We start from the raw sequence: 24,552 nt of genomic DNA on the forward strand, positions 1-24,552 counted from the left end.
AGGGTAAGTAAAACAAAATCAACTCTTAACAACTTTGCAGACAGCTATCTGTGATGTCAGTATACTTAAAAACATAAGGAAGATTCCTCCCTACCTCACGGGCACATGATTAAATCAGCAGTTTTCTATTTACTCAGCTACATATGGAATAAATCTTTATATAGTAGAAGACTGTACTAGACTTGTTCAGAGAATGTTTAAGAAAAAAGAAACCCTCTATTAATATTCTCCAAGTAAAAAGTAATTTTGGAGGTAAGTTATTAAAGAACGGTAGAGGGCACCTAGGTAGGAATAGCAAAGGAGTGAAAAAAAGTTGATAGGGAGGAATCGTTCCCATACCCATACACTGTAACAAACGACGCAAAAAAGTTACAATCCAGGAGAGTGAGTTTCAAATGCAATCAAGAACAGCCTCTAGTTCCCATTTCCGCAGGAGAAGTATTCAGTAATCTCTGCATCTTTCTAAATCTCTGGGTGAATTCCTGGAGACACAGCTATAGCTGACAATCTGCAGAGAGAATCTGATTCATTCTCCCCTGCTCATCTGTATACTCCAAGTTGCAGAGAAAGCTTGGGAGGATGGTGCACAGGGAAGCGGAACAGCCTGACCGCTGTCCACAGGAGGCTACGTGGAAGCAGTGAAATCTTTTATTAAGCAAGTGTGGAACGGATCTATCTACTGGGCTGGCTTCTCCAGAATATACCTCATGGAGCAAACAGAACACAGAGCAGTGCATGCTGAACAGCTACACCAACTCTTCCATAACCAGACAACTAGGCTTGATGAGTCAATGAGAAAACTGGAAACAAGGAGGAGATCTTCAAAGCCACTGGAAGGTTCTGATGGCTCTGACCCACTGAGAAGCTAGAGTGGAAGGCTTAATTAAAAACTCTGATTCTAAGGTCAAAAAGGATCTGCCCATCCCAGGACAGCTCTTTGTACACCTTGTTCCTGAGCTTCACAAGACACTCTAAGGTCATCACACAAGGGCACACCGTGTGGCCACAAGCCCTCATATCCACCTGATCATGCCAACTCTGCCACAAAGCGACAAAACAACAAAAAATTTCAGGATTTTTGCTTAAGTATGAAAATACTCAAAATCACTCAAGGTTTGTGCCTGGAGATAGAAAACATTACTGTAAACGCAGTTTTCCAATACTCAAAAAGAACCTAAGGCAACTATGAGCTATCCCTGAATTGTCTTAACCATCTGCAGAAAAGCCATTTGGTCAGAGGACCCACCACAAAAGAAGAGTCAAATTTTCTGCCTATGTTTAAAAATGATGTTCAAATCTCAAAAAAACAACAGCATTTGCATTCAAATCCAAAACCTTTTCTGGGGAGAGAGGGAGATGGAAGTTTTTAGCCATGGGTCTGCTCTCCTCCTGGAAGGAGTAATACTTATTATATAATCCAGCTAAACTCTTTTTCAATAGTGCTTTGCTTTCTGAGTCAGCCACAAAGGGACAACTTTATACTGGCTGTCCTGAGCTGTTATTTTTATTTTTATTTTTAATTTTTTTTTTAAAGAATAATGGAAGTATCTCTTCAAATAAGCACTTATCAAATTAAATCTGATAGAAGCTGCTTGTGGAAATTCAGCATCACTCACAGGGGTGACTCACTGTCCAGGAAACCCATCTATCTAAAACGATGCGAAGTGGCAGCATTGAGGGGAGCAGGTGAATGCCATGTGCTACAGACAGACACCCAGGAACTCCGTCTCCCTGGGGGCTGCTGATCTGATGGCTCTGCGGGAAACGGCCAAGCGAGACCATAGCAATTACCTTCACCAAAGCTTGCAGATGTGCAGTGGAAAATTTCGCTGATACCCTCAGTCCTCCATGGGAGTGCAGCCCAGGAGTAAATTCCCATTAATTCCTCCTACAGACAAAGGCTAGAGAGGGATCGAAGCCTTTCCAGAGAGCCGTCTGAGCACTGGGCTCAGCACCATGGCCCTGGCATCCAGGCCCTACTTTGCCACTTACTCTTTCCATTTGGGGAGATTCTGTACCTTTCTGAGGATCATCTTGGGGATAATGAAAGATCTGGAGAATGGGATCTAGGAGATGGGAGATTTGGATCTGGGACTCCTACCAGTCTCTTTCGTATTTAAAATTCACAATTCTACTAGTCTTTGTAGGATCTCCACTAAGTACTAATGGATAGGTCCATCACATCTTGTGGCCTTGACCTCAATTTCAAATCTCTCTAGGTACTAAGTTTTATTTGTATTATCATATTTTATATAAAGACTACCTGAAGACCTCATATGAAATAATACTTGTTATATGTGACCTCATATGAAACAATACCTGTTATATTTCGTATCGCTGGCAACAAAGATCACAGAAGAATGGTGCTGGTGAAAAAAAGTTAACCAAAGAAAGCCTTTCCTGGCAGGCACTCACTGCTGCCTGTTTTCCAGTGGCTAGCTGAGGCTCCTCACGTCCCTCCGCCCAGGCCTCCAGCTGGGCCACTTAGGCTGATTTGATTAGAAAGCCACCAAATGGCTCTCCAGTGTCTGGGGAAGAAGATTTCAAGCAGGTACCACAAATGACACTGAGACATTACAACTAGTTGTGAGATTTGATGTAACTATTTATTATTAATAATAAAGTGCTAAAATATGTTAAAGATTCCGCTTTTTTAGTATTAGAGTTAATTCCCTATAATCACATCATCTTTACTCTCTTCTATTCTGATATGCTTTCTTTGGTTATGATTAGAGAAAGTAACATTTTCACACACAGAAAGGCCAAATGGAAGCATATCCTGCAGAAGTGAATTTAATGATAAGGCAACTGTTTTCATATGGGTCTAAGACAGTAGTTCTGAAGCTTTTTGGTCTTAAAACCCCTTTATACTTTAAAATTGAGAATCTCAAAGAGTTTTTGTCTGTGTGGGTTACATCTACTGAAAATTTAAAGTCTTTATTAACTAATTAAAATAAAAGCCCATTACATGTTAACATAAGGAACTTTTTAAGACAAAAGTAACTGTACTTTCCAAAGCAAAAAACCAAAAAGTTAGTGAGAAGCGTGGCTATGTTTTTTTTTGTTTTTTTTTTTTTTGAGACGGAGTCTGGCTCTGTCACCCAGGCTGGAGTGCAGTGGCGCGATCTCGGCTCACTGCAAGCTCCGCCTCCTGGGTTCCCGCCATTCTCCTGCCTCAGCCTCCCGAGTAGCTGGGACTACAGGCGCCCGCCACCTCGCCCGGCTAGTTTTTTGTATTTTTTAGTAGAGACGGGGTTTCACCGTGTTAGCCAGGATGGTCTCGATCTCCTGACCTCGTGATCCGCCCGTCTCGGCCTCCCAAAGTGCTGGGATTACAGGCTTGAGCCACCGCGCCCGGCCCGTGGCTATGTTTTACATTTTTACAAATGTCTTTAATATTTGGCTTAATAAAAGACAGCTGAATTCTCCTGTTTCTACATTCAATCTGTTGTGACACGTTGTTTTGGATGAAGCTTATGAAGAAAATTGGTCTCATACAGACGTGCAGTTAGAAAAGGGAAAAATATTTTAATAGTCTTTTCAGATAATTATGGATTTTCTTTTTTGACACGATACCAAAACTCAAGGTTAATTTCATTAAAAATCTGAAACCTTTCAGTAAAATGTTTACATTGTTAAAATTCATTGGTGTATCTTGAACTTTGGTAAATCTTTTCCCTATGTGTGATTTTTAGTATCATTCACTGGTCATTTAGAAAATACTGATTAATAGAGTTATGCAGATCTTCAAAACATGGACATATTTAATTGTACCACATTAGAAAATCACTTTTGTTATTATCAGAAAAAACAAGTATTGGGAAGATGTCAATGCTATGGTAGTAGACACAAGCTTTGCAGTATTTTAACTTTCACTTGAAAGCTTGAATTTTATCACTGGCAACAAGTACTGTCCATTATTTTCCTTGAAGTGACATGGTCAATAAGTTCATTTTTTCGAGGAAGTGCCAAATACCCACGTCTGAATAACCCGTCTGTCAGTCATTCTTCCAAATGGTGTTCCACAAAAAAGCAGCCAGTTCAATGTGCAACTCAAACAATCATTCAAGTGCTCTATGCATACTTCCCATTTCATCATACAGAATACAAAAAAGATGGGCTTGTAAAGGGTTGAGATTTGCTAAAATTAATTTTGCTGCTTCCTCGAAGATATTCATAACAGAAAGTAGTTTTCTTTTCCTGCAACAATGTGGTGGTAAAAAATCCATTAACTACTAGTGATACAGAAGGACTGGGCTCCCATCTAAACTCCACCCTTAAGCCCAGCCTGGATCTGTGGCCCTACATGGAAACAGCTGACCCCGTTTTTCTACCCAAACGTTGCCTTTTTGGCTTGCCCCTGCCCCTATCCTGAGCCCATAAAAGACTTAGCTGGCAGAGCAACACTAGCAGCTGAGCGGCAAGCAGGGAAGCAACTGGGCATCGGAGACTACGGACAGATGCAGCTAACTTCAGCCGGTGCAGCTTGGAGCTTGGAGAGGGGCCTGGTCGGAGACAGCCAGGCTTCAGGAGAAAGATCACCTTCCCATCCCCTTTCCAGCCTCCCTCTCTGCTGAGAGCCGCTCAGTGCTCAACAAAGTCTTCCGCAGGCATCACCTTTCAAACAGTTCATATGACCTGATTCTTCCTGGACACCGGTCAAGAACCCAAGTGCCAAGAGGGCAGGGGCTGCCACCCTGACCCTCCACTGAGCTGGGTGGCACTTAGCTGTCCCCAGATGGCAGAGCTTAAAGACCGCTGGTTCTTTAATATGCTTGGATGCTGCTGCAGGGCCTGCACAGAGCCTGCTCCCACCAGAGAGGAGCGACTCGTAGGTTGCAGCGTTTGTTCGCTCCTATTCCCATACCTGCTTGCTCACCTGTACACTCCCTCCTACAAGGAGTGGCCAGCGGCGAGCTAAGTGAAATGAGCCACTCCAGTTCCCGCCCGTGAAGGGGGTCAAGGGAGCTATCTTGTCTCACTACTACAATTAAGGGCCACTGCCTGTTCATACTAATCTGCCAGCCGGCTCCCCAACATTGCTTTTGAATCATTAGTACAAATGTCAACAAGTGAAAAGGTGGACCCCCCTGAGTCTTGGGGCTATCTTAGGGTCCACGGACCACACTTTGACAACTGTCAGTCTCTAATAAACTGGAAAGTCTTCATTCAACACATACTTGATACCTCCATGTTGGCAAGTTTGATCATGATAATCATGAGTAGGTCTGGGCTTCACCCAGCTTTATATCAACACACATGAAATGGTCCCCCACCTGTTCAGTGAAAATAGAATAGTCTTTGTCTAGAATAATCATTACATCAACCTGCTCCAGCCTGGCTCCTGGCCTTCTTCACTGTGGAATGATTAGGTATTTGGCATATCTTGAAAATTAACCTGTCAGAGTATAAAGCCTAACATCTCAGTCTGTTCAGATCAGTTTAACATTTATTGATTATTGCCCTAAATGAAAGGCTCTTCATGACTTTTTCTTAACCCCCTATGTACCTTACTGCTCTCTGTGGTCCAATGTAAGTCTGCCTGGTCAGTCCTGTCTTCTCACTAGCTGCCAAACACATCATCACATTTCTGGCTCCAGATCTCCTCAGAACCTAGTTCCTTGCCCAACACTGTCCTACCTATGCTCGAAGGTACAGCTTCACAAGACTTCCCTTGCATACTCTTTTCTTGCATTATTGCTTTGATTTCTCATTTGGCAGCTTTATTATAAAATGGAATGTACCTTGATTTAAGATTTTATGTCATCTCATACAACATACCAAACCAAATAATGCTGCACATAGGCCAAAGATCCTCATTTCACCCATCAGAGAAATACAATGAAATCTAGGGGATCTCTTTGAATAGGTAGGGCCCCCTGTACTGTTTGAAATTATTTTGATTGTTTAGGTCTTATCTATTTAACTAGATCACACTCCTGTAATCCAGAGAGCAACCATGTATTTTTATTGTACTAAGTCCTGAGTCATGCCCTATAGGCTCTCAATAAATGCTTGCTGGATGACTATAAACTTACACAAATATGACTGTGATATTGTGAAACAGACATTTGGTCTCTGTCCCAGTTTCCTGGCATACAGCTCCTAAAATCCTTGAAATACAGTGATGTGCTTTTCTATGCTAATGAGTTGGCTGGTGGCTGGCAGCCCCCTAGGGAGCTTCAGGATGGGGCTGGTCACCTGAAAGATCAAGGCAGGGTCAGAGGGTTGGGACTGTCAGCCCCACCCCCAACCTCCAGAGAAGGAACAGGGGCTGACGGTTATGCTGATCACCAGTGGCTTAACCATCATAACCATTACATAGGTACAACTGATTGAATCAACCATACCTATGTAACGAAGCCTCCATAAAAACCCCAAAGTACTGGATTTTGAGAACATCTGGATAGCTGAGAAGGTGGACATTCTCAGAGGGCGGAGAACTCAGGACTGAGTGTGGAAGCTCTGCACCTCTTCCCATACCTCACCCTACGCAGCTCTTCATCTCTATCCTAATAAAATGGTAACCCTAAGTATTTCCTTGAGTTCTGTGAGCTGCTCTGGCAAATTAAACAAGCCCCGGGAGCGGACTGTGGGAACCCTGATTTACAGCTGCTTGGTTAGAAGCGCAGGTAAAACAAACTGGGTCTTTTGAGTGACAAGCTGCGGGCAGTCTGTGGGACTGAGTGTTCAACCTGTTGGATCTGATACTGTATCCAGGCAGATAGTACTGGAACGGAATCGGAGGACACCCAGCTGGCATCTGCTACAGAATTGACTGCTCGCTGGTGTAAGGGAGAATCCCCCACAGAGCTGGTCACAGAAATCTTGTGTGTTGATTGTTGTGAGGTGAGAACAGAGGAGCAACAGGGTTATTTTTCCCCCAACTCAATGACAAAGAAAACTTAATTTCTGGAGGACATTTGCCAAACAAGTTTTCTAAACAAGATAAAAAGTCCTTGCTGTTAAGGCATTCAATTATTTCACCTGCAACAAAATAGCCTTACATAGCAAATGAAATACTGGGATATGGTTTTCCAATCCACTTTGAAGCAGGTAATGCTAGTCATGAGACTTGTTTATAGATTAACTGAAATTTGACTGATACTAAGTAATGTGGCTAACCAGATGGCTGACATCTCTAAAATAAAACATCAACTTACCATCTTGCTGTAAAAACTGTGAGAGCAGATCCTAGTTAAAGGTGTATTATCTTCATCAGATAATTTGCAAAATATCACAAATTCCAGTTCAGACATATTTGTCTTATCTAATGCCAACTCACCACAAAAGAGTTATGCTCATACTAACAAATTAGAATAATTATTCACATTTTCATTTATAGAACCTCTTTGAGAAGGAAAATGTCTCCAGGGCACATCAAAGACCTTTGCGGCAGCCCCTCCCATCACAAGCCCTGAGGCCCAGGAAGAAAAAAATGGTTTCATAGAAAAATGGTAGAGGCTTGGTATCCTGTGTCCTAGCCACTCTAGCCACAGCTAAAAGGGGCCAAGGTACAGCTTGTGCCATGGCTTCAGAGGGTGCAAGTCCCAAGCCTTGGCAGCTTCCATGTGGTGTTGAGCCTACGGGTGCAAAGAAGTCAAGAATGGAGGTTTGGGAACCTCCACCTAGATTTTAGAGGATGGATGGAAACCCTTGGATGTCCAGGCAGACATTTGCTGCAGGGGTGGGGCTCTCATGGAGAACCTCTGCTAGGGCAGTGCAGAAGGGAAATGTGGGGTTGGAGCCCCCACACAGAGTTCCCAATAGAGCACTGCCTAGTGGAGGTGTGAGAAGAGGGCCACCATCCTCCAGGCCCCAGAATGGTAGATCCACTGACAGCATCCATTGTGCACCTGGAAAAGCCACAGCCACTCAATGCCAGCCCATGGAAGCAGTCATGAGAGAGGCTGTACCCTGCAAAACCACAGGGGCAGAGCTGCTCAAGACGATGGGAACCCACCTCTTGTATCAGTGTGACCTGGATGTTGAGACATGGAGTCCTGGGAGATCATTTTGGAGCTTTAAGATTTGACTGCCCTACTGGATTCTGGACTTGCATGGGGCCTTTAGCACCTTTGTTTTGGCCAACTTTCTCCCATTTGGAATGTGTGTATTTATCCAATTCCTGACCATCCATTGTATCTAGAAACTAACTAACTTGCTTTTCATTTTACAGGCTCATAGGCAGAAAGGACTTGCCTTGTCTCAAATGAGTCTTTGGACTGTGGACATCTGAGTTAATGCTGGAATGAGTTAAGACTTTGGAGGACTGTTGGGAAGGCATGATTGGTTTTCAAATGTGAGAACATGGGATTTGGGAGGGGCCAGAGGCAGAATGATAGGGTTTGGCTGTGTCCCCACCCAAATCTCATCTTGAATTGTAGCTCCCATAATTCTCCTGTGTTGTGGGAAGGACCCAGTGGGAGATAATAGAATCATAGGGGTGGTTTCTCTCATACTGTTCTCATGGCAGTGAGTAAGTCTCACGAGATGTGATGGTTTAATAAGGGGTTGTCCCTTCCTCTTGGCTCTCATTTTTCTTTTTGCCTGCTGCCATGTAAGGCATGACTTTCACCTTCCACCATGATTGTGAGGCCTCCCAGCCATGTGGAACTGTGAGTCCATTAAATCTTTTTCTTTATAAATTACCCAGTCTCTGGTATGTCTTTATCAGCAATGTGAAAATGGACTAATACACCCGACAAAAGGAGAGAGATAAGGCTGGGCATGGTGGATTATGCCTGTAATCCCAGCACTTTGGGAGGCCGAGGTGGGTGGATCACCTGAGTCGGGAGTTTGAGACCAGTCTCAGCAATATGGCAAAACTCCTTCTCTACTAAAAATACAAAAATCAGCCAGTTGTGCTGATATGTGCCTGTAGTCCCAGCTACTCAGGAGGCTGAGGCAGGAGAATCACTAGAATTTGGGAGGCAGAGGTTGCAGTGAGCAGAGATTGCATCACTGCACACCGGCCTGGGTGACAGCAAGACTCTTGTCTCAAAATAAATAAATAAATAAATACAATAGGAGAGAGATATATATGAAAACAATTACACTTCCCTATCCTCAGAATAGATTTGTTTGAGGAAATGAGTTCTTGAGTTGCAATAGTCATCTGGCAACATGAGGCAAAAGACCTAAGGACTGAAAGTTAATTTACTAAAGATAGCGGGGCAGAAAATGAAAGAGCCTGAATCCCTGTGGTGTCATGGGGCTGTCACACTGGAAAACGCCTCCTTCCAGACCTGCTGTTATTTGAATTAGTTTAGTGACACTATAGTGTCATGGGGCTGTCACACTGGAAAACGCCTCCTTCCAGACCTGCTGTTATTTGAATTAGTTTAGTGACTTACTATATAGCCCAATGTTTGATGGTTATTCTATTTCCTGCACTCAAAAGCATCTTGTACATATTCATCTAGTATTGCACAATACAATGAGATAACTGCTATAGCAGATAAACACACACAAGTAAAGAGAAGAATGAGGAAAAACTTATATTGCTTTGGAGATGAGTTGGGGGAGAGCTGTCACAGGTGATACAAGGGGTAGGAGTTCAATCAGCAGACACAGGTGACAAAGAATTTTAAACAAGGAACCAGAGAAGCAAATAGCAGGTTATTGTAGAGACTTATTTACACATCACCCCATTGGTAAGCAATAATCATAATTACAATAATAAAAAATTACATTTTTTGAATAATTTCAATGCCTTTCTTGCAAGGTGTTGAATGTGTTTTGCACACATCAGCTCATCAGTTACATTAGTCCATGAATCCTGGTATCATCATTGTGCGGAAAGATGCTACAGCTTCTTGTAGCCTCCAGCTAGCAGGGGAATAGGTCTCTATGTTTATAGTTTAAAAACTGGATTCTCCTTCCTCTAAGTAGCAGGTATTTTCTATTCAAATGACATATTATCTTCCGAATCAGAAAGCTATCTACAACCAATCCTACTTCTAGGTGTAGAAACACAAAAGCCTTTTTCATGTCAATACCAGTCACATAATTTCATACACACACACACACACACACACATTTTAAAATCTTGATTTCTACTAAAATTATTTGAAAGGGTAACTTTCTGATACAAGTGCCATAAAATTAATGTCTAGCTACAAAAAGAGAAATGATTAAGACCATGAACTATCCCACCCAGTAAGAGTTACATGCTGAAACCGTAAACCTTGCTTACTGGACTACTTTGTAAACCAGCCATTTGTGAACAATTACTTTAAATCATCATGCCATTCATTATCCTGAAAAACAGGATAATGGAATGCTCTATCTCCCCAAAGTCTGCTCACTGTAAACAGTCCATCCCTCCTAGCTGACTCCAAAAGCTGTATAAACATACTGCAATCAAACCCACCGTAGCTCACAGAAATCCTTTCTTTAAGTAATCTACAGAATGCCAATCTAATACAAATACAAGAAAGAGAAGTTCTTACTAACACAATATTTTGTATTTACAGTATTCTGAACAGTGCTTAAACCTGCACTGGTTATATAAAAGACACTTCCCCACGCTACCTCCCGCCCCGGGCTGACAGCACGCTTAGTTCTCTCATTTACACCACACTGCAATAACATAAAGAGGGGCTTACTATTAATCCAGGTTTTACTACAAAGCGACCCGTTATTTCTCTGTCAAACACTCACAAGAGTGCCAAGTGTCTGTCATCCAATTCAAGGGATTAAGTCTTCTTTTATAGTCTGATACTTGTACCAATTTATAAAAATACAGATATAGTTTCTTAGAGTTGGTCACAGTCGATATTTTGGCTTGGATTCAGGCAGCAGAGGTTGACTATGACAGCTGGCAGGAAACTGAGGGGAGAATACATCCTCCCCCTTCAGTCACCACATCTCAGTTGCCATAGTGATTAATCCTTAATTGAAGGCTGTCTTTGTACATTTCTTTTCAGAAAATTTTATGCAAACTTAAGTTGAAAACGTGCAGTTGACTGAGAAAAGGGGGCATCACATCACAAACAGGTACAGTTCAGCTCCGCGACATACTTCCATACAGCAAAATAACAGACGAACTCTAGAGTACATTCTACTCCTTTTTAAGATCCATGGTTGAATTTGAAGAGTAGATTCACAGTTTTTGTCATTTTGGTTATTAATAATTACTGTACATCAAATAATTACTATACATGAAAAACTCTGAAAGACCATAGGATCTTATCTAGCATTACGGTGTTTATTACTTCTCTTTTAGAAGTTTTCATTTTAGTATATTCCCTTGCAATCTAGTGAAAGGTTCTGATTCAGACTCTACAGTACTCTTTTGAAGTTGGAATACTGGTATACTGTGGCAACTGTTACTTGTGTACTGATTTCATAAAACAAATAGGATTTATTTTCTTACTGAGACAACATGTCTGCAACTGGCTACAGACACACATGCATGCACACACAATCTTTTCAAACACAAGTAAAGCTCTTTAATAAAACTTTGATGACAGACATGAAGCACTCAGAGGAATTACCAGTCACCGAAAAGATTCTAGACTGAGCCCCAGATGAAAGATACTGTACTATCGCTGGGAGGTCTGAGCTTTTTGGAGACTTCAGGATCAAGAAGTTTGCAGGTATTTTCTAACACTATGATTGAGTCTCTTTTGTTCTTGCTTCATTTCCCTTTCCCTTTGTTTATTCTCTTTTCTTCTCGTAGCTTTTTTTTTCAAAACTGTAAATTCACTATTGCCACCCACTGCCACACCAGCTGCAAAACCTCTGAGTAACGTACGTCTCTCTAGCCAAAGATGATGAGTGTGTTTCAATGATTTCCTCATTAAAGGTGTTGAAGTAATAATGACGCGATATGATGAAATCAGTGATTGGGAACTTTTCTTCTCAGAAATTCTGTGAGACAGCTTTGAAATGTTAGAATGAAATTTTGCTGTATCAATTACTGACTGAAGTCAGCCACTGAAATGAGTGTTTCTGTAGACTGTGCTTGGGCTGCTAGCAAGGGCGCCATGGGAATGGACCTCCCATTTAGTGGCTTTAAAACTTCACCACAATGTAGTCATTAAACAACTAATTTCTTTATCTTCTCTGAAAAGGTTTACTAAGTTGGTGTATGTGTGATGAGGGAGATAGACAGCCTCCAAGGGTATATTATAACACCCAGGGAGTAGGTATTCCAATTCGTTTCCTAGCAAGAGATGCCCCTCCCTCTGAAAATCACTGTAAAGAGACAAGGTTTCTAACGAGATTGTGTTGTCCACCTCAAAAATATTTGGACTGTAAGAGCTCACAGGCAAACTGTGTTTCCAGCATTTTATTTTTATAACTTTGCTTAAGAAGCAGGTTGCTTCTTAGGTCAATTGTTGGAGAAATTATATGCTTGTAAATTTCTTCTCTAATAAATATTTAGATAAGCTAACGACCAGTATCCAGTTATTTCATTAACATCCACTACAGCGGTTTGCCAAATTATCTGACATTTCACATTAAAATTTGTTTGTATGTAGAAGGAGAAGGTTTTAAAAAAGGGCACAGTTAAAAAAAAATCCTAATAAAAAATTAGCTATCTGTTTAAAAGATTCTGACATACTCTTTATCCTAACAAAGCAAGTTTCTGGAAAACCCAACATAATTCGGCCTGCCTTTTTCAGACGGCACATACAAGGCAATCAAACTGTAGAAATGCTGTTTAAAGTGTTGGTTGAGAGACGGTACATTCCTGGATCAAATGAGAAGACGAGTATAAAAAGCAGCATATTTGGGTCATGAAAGAATGCTTTCACAAGTTGTAGTTTGGCATTGGGCCTATGGACTACATTGAAAAAGGCTAGAAAGGATAGCCTTTCAAAGTCCGTTATTAGATTTATTCTAGGGCTATTATAAGACAACTGGCTGTTTACTATATCGTTCTGTGGTCCCCAAAAAACCCCAAGTGACAAATTTCCTTCAAAGTGAGTGCTAGGAAAAGCTTTGCTTCTCCTAGAACCACTGCTTTTTTGTTTTTTGTTTTTTTTCTTCCTTAAGGACAAACATTTCACTCAGCCTTTCTCAGCAGGGTGTTGTGGCATTTTGGGCAGAACAATTCTTTGCATGTGGGAGTGCCTCCCCATTGCCCCCTCAACCCAGTCCTCTGTCCAGGAGAGCCATTTGGAATCCCTGGCTTCCAGACATTAATGCCAGTCAGACACTCAGTCATTGTGACCACCCAAACTGCCCACACACATTTCCACATGCACTAGTTGAGGTATCACTAAATAGACAGCTTACCTCCTTTGATTTTTCTACCAGAAAACTCAATCAAATTAGCAATATCTTTTTTAACTTTATACAATATCTGGGTAGAACATGTTATGTCCTATGAATTTGTATTCTAACTTTCTCCCCGTCTTAAACTTCCAGTTTAATTTATATTTTCTCTGGTCCTGAATTTCATTTTGTACTCTGGTTTTATTGTTAAGCTAATTTGATTCCTTTGTCAAACCAGTGAGGTACAAATAAATTAATTCCCTTGATAGTTCAGAGGAATTCTACCCCCACCTTCATTCTTAAAAGTAAAATAGCACTAGGTTGAAGCAAAATATTGGTATTATATACAGTACGCATTCTGAACTCCTGCCCATAAAGTGACAGTAAAATTACTCCTGAGGCACTTAGCTCTTAGAAAATAATAAGCCAAACAGAAGAAAATATTTTGTAAAAACCTTTGAAGAAAGTGACTATGCATAAACAAAAATATCACAACAGCAATTTGAAGTGGGAAGAGCCCATAGGAAGTATTTATGACTTTTAACAGTATAAAAATCCTTTTGCTAAAAATATAAATTCTATATGAAACGAGTTATCTGTGTGTGTCTTCATTTTAGGTGAAAAATTGTGGAGCAATCTAATCACATACTTTCCTTTTTCCATATGAGCAGAAATGGTTTTGGTTCTGATTGAACTACATGATTCCCTCACATTCCTTTTCATTTTGGGGGTACTGGCCAATTTTTATTGAGGAAAACTATTAAGCAACTCAACATTACTAGGTATTTGGGTGTAAATTTGTTGTTTAATCTAAAGCATCTTCAATGACTACAGCTCCCAAATGTTTTGATTTTTACACTTATTTGTATGTCCCTTACAGTTTTTGTAGCTATTTTTGAGGGAATACTTAGAGAAAATACTATTGAGTAACTTCTGTGAAAAATGAGGTAACTAAAGATGATACTATCCTATATCTTTCTTACCTTAGAACTGCAAACAGCTATGTTAGCAGGCAGCTGGGAAAACTGCTTCAACTCAAATACATCATGTGCTGCCCATCGGCTCATGTGATTTTCAGCTTTGCTCGATCCAATCACATTCTGATTTGAGTGAATATAAGCCACTTCCTGAACGCCATCTAGGAGGTAATTGATATTTTTTAAGTGATGTATCAGTATACAGCAGTATGGTTCCACAAAAACACATTATTCTTATTTTTAATACTCAAGAGAAACATCAACACCACAATACTCTTTAGGAAAAATATTGAAGAGAGAGAGAGTTCAAATATGTTAGTATAGGTTACCTTGGAAATGCCTTTTCCTTCTCATCAATGTGAGATGAGAACTACTGATAGTAGGTAACAATCTTTAAACTTGAAATGGAGGTTTTGGCCAAGAGAAAAGTCATGGTTGAGGAAGGTCCTCTCTATGAATTTTATTGTTAATTAAAAAAAAAAAGTTGTTCACTAATTTAAAGAATGAAACCAACCTTCTCTGTTCCTTTAAACATGTACTTGATTACACTGATGGAATGGGAGCATGGGGTTTATGACTAGGGAGTTTCGTTTGATTGGCTTTGCTCAGTTTTATTGTTTGTATTTTGTCTTTTTTGTACATATGCCCAGAGAATGTCAAGATGAGAGCTTTTTAGGAAATGAAAAAAATTAACTCATGGCTTTTATCTGAAAGAGGTTTAAAAAATAGCTATGATTTTTATTGCTTTGCTTCTAGGCACCTATAATTCATTTTTGAATTGTGATCATAAAAGAGAAGGCCAGAACCAAGGCCTATAAATGCTCCCTCCAACAGCTCTGGCAATGAACCTCAGGTATGACCTTCAACACTTGTGCTGTTTCAGTACTGAACCTCTCCAACCAGAAATTGCCAATCATGCAAACTTAAAACGTTGTTAAATAATATGATGAGACAGTAACTAGCGTAACATTCTCCTTAAACTTCAAAATACCAGGTACTATATATGGCACATAATTTCAAAACCTTCACAGCAGAAAATTTACTCAGATGTTTCTTAATTTTGATGACACATGTTATCCATTGTTCAAAATAGCATTAGTTCTAAACTAACTACTGACACCTTTTGCACAGTAAAAAACAAACAAACAAAAAACTGAGCTGATTATTTAAAAAACAGTTTATGCAATAATTCCTCAAACCTAAAATCTAACTGTAGCACACAAACCAAAGGATAATTCAGTACTTATTTACAATGATACCAAAATATATATAATAATGAACTCTTAAATGAGAATGCTAATAGCCACAAAGAAGGCCTGATTTATACATAAATCAAATACAACAATTAAGATTTCTATAGCAAAATATCCTTGCTTGTATCTCAGCTTCTTTCACATAATTTTTGGGGGAATAAGTCAGACATTTGTGAAGGCAACGCCTTAAAATCACCATACTGGCCGGGCGCGGTGGCTCAAGCCTGTAATCCCAGCACTTTGGGAGGCCGAGACGGGCGGATCACGAGGTCAGGAGATCGAGACCATCCTGGCTAACACGGTGAAACCCCGTCTCTACTAAAAAAAAAAAAATACAAAAAACTAGCCGGGCGCGGTGGCGGGTGCCTGTAGTCCCAACTACTTGGGAGGCTGAGGCAGGAGAATGGCGGGAACCCGGGAGGCGGAGCTTGCAGTGAGCTGAGATCCGGCCACTGCACTCCAGCCTGGGCGGCAGAGCGAGACTCCATCTCAAAAAAAAAAAAAAAAAAAAAAAAAAAAAAAAAAAATCACCATACAGATTCTGGGCAGAGGGTGGTAACAAGAGAAGCAGGAGAATCTCTGAATCTGTACACAGAAACAGACAGCAACCAGACAGCAAAACCAAAAGCCCACGGACATTTACATCAAAATTAGGTAACAAGATACCCTCATGACACCTAAAGTACAAGCAGGTGGGAAAAATCTCCACTAGCTATGAACTCTGCACGGTTTCAGTATCTGTGTGAAAGGAGGAGGAAGCAACAGGGCGCCCGACAGACCTAAAAACAGGAGACCCCAGAACTGCCAACAGGTATTCACCGGAAAGCACAAGGGGCCAGCTGGGGAACAGCAGCTGAATCTGGAAGGTTTCCTGCTCTCCAATGCTGAGAGGGTGCAGGGGGTCACAGTAAGAAGGCCTGGAGGGGCTAAAGCAGGCCAACTGCTAGAACTCCCAAAAGTGACCCACCAGGGCCCCCACCCAGGTCAGGGCCCAACAAAGAGGAAAAACTGCTGGGGGAGAATCAAAATAAGTAGGATAGGAAGAACAAGGATGAGGGAAAGAAAAGATCTAGTGTAAAGCAAGGGAGAGCCAGAGGAAGGTCCAACACAGTGCAGCACTCTACATGGAAATAACATATGGGTCTCTGTGAAGTGAGAAAAGATTTTCTAAGCTCTGCTTCATTTGTAAAATTTAGAGTAAGTAATTTCATATAAAAATGACCAAGGGAAAAGCAGCACGGTCAAATCTCATAAAAATTACTGTGAGAAAAAAGAGAACAAGCAGAATAATATCCCTCCAATGAAAACGTGCTAGAAAGATGTGCTCACAAAACAGAAAAAGACATGAATCAACAACGTAAATCAGAATTAGAGGAACCCAGCAATGAGTGATAAGAACTTAGGAAAGACTTAAATTTTTTTTTTTTAATTTCAAAAATGAAGACTAAACTAGAAGGAACATAAGTGGGAATAAACACAACAGATAAGCCTTAAGAGAAACAAACAACATTTTAAAAAAGCAAAATGAAATGAACAGATCAAAAAGATGAGAGAATGTGACAAAAACTGAAGATAGGCAAAGAAGACTGAACATCTGAATAATAGGAGTCCCTGAAGAAGAAAGCCAAAGCAAAGGAATAGAAAAAGTAACCAAAAACACTAGTACAAGCAAGTCTTTCCCAAAATAAAATTTAAGTGAAAACAACACTGTGTATATGAGAATATGGACCCAGGATAACCAACATCAAAACACAATCTAGTAAAATTATTGGACAATAATGAAAAGAAAAAAAATCCCCTGGGCACCTACGGAGAAGGAAAAAAAAAGAACACATAATACCACACTTTATGCCAAAAGAAAACAAAGCTACATATTTAAGACGCTCAAGAAAAGACAATGTGAGTCAAGTATTTTACATCCAGCAAAACTGACTTTCAGGTATAAGGGCACAAAACTGTTATTGCAAGAATCTCAGGGAATATTATTCTCACGAACACTTCTTGAGGAATTACCAGACAGTCAGATTCAGACAACCAGAATGACGTGAGGAGCACTGACATTAAGGACTGATGGGGAGCATGAAATGTGTAGTTACCTGTGGACCAAGTGAAGTCTAAGAGAAGGGTAGTATATAATGCAATGTCTATATCTTTGACAAGAAAGACATAGTATATTCATTTTAAAAATGGAAGAAAAGGGAGAGTAGAGGCAAAAACAGATAAACCCTAAATGTTGTCAGTAATCAAACTGTGGTAGTACTGCTATTTTATTCTTTGTGTAATACGGGATAAAGCAAATGAGCAACAATGGGGCATTAAAAGTAAATCATTCCCTATATGCTTGAGAACCAGAATTATCAATATTGTAGAACTGGTATTCAAACATAATAAAGAGGCCAAATGAGAGCTCTATCGCTCAAATTAAGTATCAATACAAAAAAGTGTAAATATAAACTCGAGGTATTTTATCATCATCACAAATATGTGTACATAAATACATATATAAAAATATATCACAAATATATGTATACATACACATATCTTATATATATATATATATAGAGAGAGAGATATATATACAATCTGGCCACTGAAAAGGCCCAGAAATAATAACCAAGTCCACAGTAGCAATGATCATTACTACCACCATACTGTGGTCTGGAAACACACTTTCTCTCTAACAGAAAACCAAGACTTCTTGGAATAATGACTGATTGTAGGTCTGGGACAGAAAATGGATGAGATGATCCTGGAACATCTTGTTAAGACTAGACAACAAAGAGGCTTCCAAAATGACTAGCAGCATGCCAAAAGGCTTCAGGAACCAAAATATTCATTTCAGAGTCTCCCTTCTATCCACAGATAGGACAATGGAGCCTTAATAATATTATTAATTGCAATGAATTGAGACCCATTAAATGTGTTTGAATCAATTACTAAGAAAAGAATGGGTCATTCTTATGGCATATAGACATATTTAGTTTTTACTATACTATAAACTGGTAAATAAAGCAAGCAATTAGCATTTTTCCTGTCTCTCATATATGGATGGGCCACTGGGTAAGCAATAGTAGATGAGGGGAAGTAGTGAAGTACCTCTTTACAAAAGCATTCTAAATAATTAAACGAAAATGAAAGGAGATAAACAGAAAATATTTTGCTACTCTGAATGAATGAATAAATAAGTATAGGTATTAAGCATCAATGGCTGCTAGGATCATAAAGAGAGAATAAACATTTTGTGCCTACTATAGTCTTGTTAAACACTAACTTTTATCTTGCCAAACGAACTGAACCTGAGTCTGATCCAGTCTCAGGAACCAACTGCTCTTTTGCAGGCAATATAGAAGACAGAAGAACATGTTTAACTGCATGGAGAGGATGCAATTAGCGAAATACAAACTGAGGGAAACTCTGTAAGACATGGTCCAGGTACTTCCATAGTTACATTGTAAGGCAATGAAAGGGATGAGGATTCCTGTAGATTAAAAAAGACTGCCTAACATTTTAAAAAAATGTATGAGACTGGACCATAATACCTAGTGATATGGTTTGGCTGTGTCTCCACTCAAATCTCATCTTGAATTGTAGCTCCCACAATCCCCATGTGTCATGGGAGGGACCTGGTGGGAGGTAACTGAATCATGGGGACAGGTCTTTCCCATGCTGTTCTCGTGACAGTAAGTCTCATGAGATCTGATGGTTTTATAAAGAGGAGTTCCCCTGTACAAGCTCTCTCTCTCTCTTTTCCTGCCACCAACCATGTTAAGACATGACTTGCTCCTCCTTGTCTTCCGCCATGATTGTGAGGCCTCCCTAGCCATGTGGAACTATGAATCCATTAAACCCCCTTTTCTTCTCAGTCTCAAGTATGTCTTTATCAGCAGTGTGAAAACAGATTAATTCACCTAGAGATGCACATTTGGTGATAAAACCATATAAATGTAAATAAGTAATTATTATAGAAGCTAGAATAATTGGTATTTATGGGGGCAGAGGAGTTATGATTTAGAGGGGCACATGGAGGGGGTCCTGGGGTAGATGGCAACATTATCTTGACCTACATGTGGTCTCCCATTTATCCTGCTACCCAACCCTTCCTTATTTGTGCCTCAATGCAGCATCTTGATTTCAGGGCTATTTTACAAGTTAATTCAAAGTATCTCACAGACTACTTGATAAAACAAATATACTTTTTAAAGTTTTCAGAATGTCTTTAGTTACCTAAAAATTTATCCATTGATTCATATGACTGCTCTTGATTGACAGCTTTCTCATTTGAACATTTCATTGGTTTTCTTGGCATGACAGTGCTACTTTTCTTATTATGGCTAGGCAATTTTGAAGAAAAACTGGTTCTGTCTTTTACAGTTCTTATTCTATGGCTCTGTTTAGAGAAACTGAAGTGGCTGACGGATAAACTCTCATCTGAGGATGAATAATCATCAATAAACTGAGAGTTATGATCCTCATTTGTTGCATATACTTGGTTTGTTTTGTTCACTGTTTTGGGAGAATTGTGAAGTTCTTTTTTGGTTTCCTTTATTCTCTTAAACCTCAATGAACTCTTCCTTACTCTTGACTTGGAAGAAATTTCAATGTCATCAGATTCATCACTGATATCGCTGGTGCCTTTTCTTTTCACAATACATTTCAGGGTTGTGTTCTCAGGACTTAACTTTTCTGAAATTATTCCATTTCTTTGGTCATCAGTCTTTCGACCATTATCATTATTCCTTGTTTTTACAGAGTGTTCTGTTTCAGAATCCTCAGAACCCTCCAAGGGTGGCTTAAACCTTATACTATTGTCGGGGAATCTCTCAGTTGTATGTTGTGTAGGACAGATGACATCACTATCTTCTGATTCTGTGTCATTCTGTAAAATGCAATGTTTATCTGTATTTTTAAATTTTTTCTCATCAGACTTAGAAGAAATACTCTGTTCTAAAGTCTTCTCACTTTTATAAAAAATATGCTTTTCTTTTGGATTTAGGATGTTACCTAATTTCTGATATTTTGAAGTACAAAGAGAGTCCTGATTTTTCTCACAACCAGCATCTTTGGCTTCTGTTGAAAGGCATGTGGGCTGCTCATCAGAACTTTCATCATCAGAGGCAGTATTTCCATCACTGTCCTCAACTGCTTTACATTTTGTTTCAAACAATTTTGAGAAACCACACTGGAGTAAGGTAAGCTGTCCTGGAGAGCTGGAAGCTTTATTTGAATCGGGTGCTCTGTTTTTGGCAGTCTTTACTCCTGCGGCTCCCACTGGCTCTTCATCACTGAAGTCGCTGCAGGGATCACACACTTCCTTTGTCAGTGGCTCTGCAGCTTGTTCTGGACCTCTGCATTCCTGACAGTCAGGCTCTCCAGGCTACAGAAGAAACAATGACAAAAACATCAGAAAACCTCAAGATATAATATGGAATCAAGTGAAAAGGAATCAACTTTGGGCAGGTAATTTAGGTACAAGTGTATCACTTAGTGTTTTCTAAAAGTACAACATTTAATAAACATTTAGTAAAGGGTTTAATATCATAGTCTAGTAGTCTTTTCTCTTTCCATGTTGAATATTGTTCCAAAATAAAACAGTTTAAACTCGAATACCATATCATCAAAGTATTTTGAAAAAAAACACAAAGTGGAGTGTTTGGCTTCTAAGATGCAAGGACACGTAATTCTGGCCTCGAAAGTGAAAAGCATACAACTTACTGCTTAAGAATTACTGGAGTTTACTGTCATCTAGCAGATACTTCTAATCATGCTTTAAGAATAAGACAGATTACAGGAGTTAACAAGGTAAAGAATTCACGACTGGAAAATTGTTCTAATTGATTAAAAAGGCCAATAGGCTCTTGATCACCAGAAATAAAGAATTTTGAAGTAAAATTTGCTACAAATTTAAATTCAATATGTAACTTTTTCACATTAGTCAGAGTTAAATATACCCTAGTTTTCTAAAACTGAGCCTCTAATAGTAAAATATTGCGGGAAAGTATTATCTGCTAATACTTTTGCCAATATTTGATATTCATATATTTCTTTAAATTTATAAAAATTTCATCCCCAATTTAAAGTCATTGGACTGGTATAAACTGACAGTTAAGACTCTAAAAACAAACAAGAAAAAACCAGAAACAATAACAAAAAACCTTCCACACATGCTTTTTACCTTTAAGATGGCCTTAGGATGAAATAAAGATTTGGTGGTACATGAGATGGCAAACTACTAAAAAGATCACAAAATTAAGGAATCAAATAAAATATCTGCTTTCAGTTAGAGAATAACTTTAATATTTGGCTTCAATAATTTTAATACACATTGGTGGTGATTTTTCCATTTAACTTACCATTTAGTCAAAAATTATTTATTTGGGATGGGTTTAGTTATCTAGATGGTACTGGATTTACAGTTTGGGGTAGTTAAAATTCAGTTTAGCTGTAAATGGCTGAATTGCTCCTGAATTTGTTATATGAATGTTAAATCAGCCTTAATTATTAATTTTACCCATAGTCCTCTGACTTTGTGTCCTTGACTCTTAATTTTTTTTTTACAGGCTATAAAATGAAGGAAAAAGGAAAAGAAACAAAATTGTCACAGTGCATGTTTTCTAGGTGTTGTAGGCTACAAGCTGAAACATTACATACCATTTCCAGTTTGTGTGCTGGAGGTCCCTCTTTCAACCACGTTGTGGCTGTCATGATCCCTGCTTCCACTTGGCCTTCTCTCTATAATGTCAGTAAGAAAGAATGCAGATAGCCATGCAACACAGGGGGTAGCCACAACCAGATAAGCAATAGCAAGGCATGCTGTTCTTGAAGTTAAGAAAGAAACATTGCATGCAGCTTGCTTTAGCATTCTTAAAGTTATTTTTCAACTTGCTAATTAAGAAACTCATATATAAACATTTATAAAACATTTAAAAAATACTCTTAATTCTTGTCTTAAAGTTTACTTTTACAGACACAGAAAACTAACACTTTCCAGCCAACTTCATTAAAAGTACTAGTGGGGAGAGGGAGAGTGAAGAAATGTTATATATTTACCCAGTATGATATCCGTAACAACCATTCCCATATAATAATTATGGTAAGGACATGTTAACATTTCAAACACCACAATGTTGAATATTGGGAACTTGATATTCTAGCCTATATTGTTACTATATTTATTGTTCATATTCATTTGAAAATATCCCTTAGGTATAGGAGGCATCAAAACAAAAAGGTCCATCCTACTATGAAATGAAAAACAATATTCCAGTTATATAACAGGCTTGCTACATCTTTGGGAAAGTATTTGGACTTTAAAGCTTCTGGTGTATCATTTAGCAGAAGTTCTAATGGCCTAGATTCTAGAATATTAAATTCTCCTCAAAAGGAAATCAATTCACTTTTTAAGGCTGTATGTGTTGCTAGAGCAAGAAGAAATAATACTATCATCACTACAGTTACAAATGCCCAACTGAAGAATACACAGACATACTAATGGCATGGTTCCAGCCACTTGGTATCCAGGGCAATGAGTGAGACTCTCCCCTATGGAACTCTAGGGAATGACAAATGGTTTCTGAATTGCTGCAAGTCCTTTACTCTCCATGCCTGGAGGCTATTACAGCAATGGGATGGGAAGCCTCACTCCCAGGCTACCATTTATCTCTGTAACAGAAGCTAAATGGCTACAACAGGTGAAAGTGGCAGTACTAGAAATCTTAAAGCTGCTGAAACTCCCTTATTATAGATAAATGGCCGTTCCAGTCTTAAGCTGCTCAGGCCAAACACCTTGGAGCCATCCTTAACTTCTCTCTTTTTCTCATACCTTGTATCTGACCCATCAGCGAATCCTGTCAATGCCAGCTGGATAATATATACACCATCAAGCCACTTCTCACGCCACCCGCCACCATCACCCTGGCTCAAGCCAACATCATCTCTCAGCTGGATTACTGTAGTATCCTCCTAACTGGCTTCTTGCTTATGTCCTTGTACTTCTATAGTCTAGTTTTCAATAGTAAGTCAAGCTAATATAAATCAGACTATGTCATCTTTCTGTTCAGAACCCTCTAACTGCTTTTTGTCTCATTCAAGTAAAAGTCAAAGTTCCTGCATGGTCTGGCTCTCTGTCATCTCTCTGGCTCCATCTCTTGCTCTCTTGCTTACCTCACTCTAACCAGTCTGGCCTCCCTGACATTGTGAGATCACATGGGGCATGTTCCTCCTTCAGGACCTCTGCATTTGTTTCCCCTGTCTAAAACACACCTTCCTGCCTCACCTCTTTGAATACTCAAATGCAGCCCTCAGAGCGAGGACTTCCTTGGCTACCCCATCTAAAACTGCAATGCCCCTTCCCTGACAGTCTCCATTTCCCTTCCCCGTTCTATTTTCTATCCTTAGAATCTACCTATCATAATACATTCTGTATTTTACTTATTTATTCTGTTTCTCATTTGTCTTCCCATATAGAATGTAGACTTCTGGTAAACAGCATCATTTTGTCTATTTTGTTCTTTTATGTATGTACCAGCTCTATGAACAGTACCTGACATTTCGCAGATGCTCAACAAATATTTGTAAAATGAACTCTCAATGTCTATCTTTGAAGAGAAACCATAATATAGATAATGGAAAGTCAATGCAAAACAGAATGAAACTGCCCAGAAATCATAAGATTGTAAGTGTAAAGATTCAAATTTTTACTTCTTAAAACATTTTAAAACAGATTTTATACAACCTTTAAAAATTAAAAATGTCTCACATGAAGTGAAATACTTCTTTTACTTTATGATATGTGCTCCCATTATATGGGGCTAATAATAATATTTAGAAGCACCTTTGGACCAAAGCAGCATGAATCTAACCAACCCTGAATAAGTTTACATTCTAAATGATGACAAATGAGTAATTTTAATTCAAAATTTAACTTAATAATCAAGTGCCAATGATATGCCTAGCCAGACAAATGTAGGACATGGATGGCCTTGTCACCCCTTATTAATATCAATTAGAAAATAGGTTAATATCCTTAGTATTCTGGTATATTAAATAACTTAAAGATATTTTTTAAAAAGAAAATGTAAGACATGGATGGTCCT

The 24,552-nt window shown here is 39.2% G+C and overlaps 1 protein-coding gene across 2 annotated transcripts in view; it reads right to left on the reverse strand.

The window, feature by feature from the left end:
- ERCC6L2 (ERCC excision repair 6 like 2) overlaps positions 1-24,552 on the reverse strand; it is a 132,862-nt gene that overhangs the window by 20,062 nt on the left and 88,248 nt on the right. Inside the window, exons 15-18 of one of the 2 annotated variants that reach the window (XM_050761828.1) lie at positions 22,109-22,189; positions 19,685-20,834; positions 14,214-14,368; positions 3,367-9,831 (exon numbers count right to left, since the gene is read on the reverse strand). In XM_050761828.1, the coding sequence (XP_050617785.1) occupies positions 9,763-9,831; positions 14,214-14,368; positions 19,685-20,834; positions 22,109-22,189 (1,455 nt within the window). In that variant the 3' untranslated portion in view covers positions 3,367-9,762. Of the gene's footprint in view, positions 1-3,366; positions 9,832-14,213; positions 14,369-19,684; positions 20,835-22,108; positions 22,190-24,552 lie in introns of those variants that run through there. The other variant, XM_050761827.1, reaches the window with a different exon arrangement.

Source organism: Macaca thibetana, chromosome 15 (genome assembly GCF_024542745.1).
Source record: "Macaca thibetana thibetana isolate TM-01 chromosome 15, ASM2454274v1, whole genome shotgun sequence".
NCBI lineage: Eukaryota > Metazoa > Chordata > Mammalia > Primates > Cercopithecidae > Macaca > Macaca thibetana.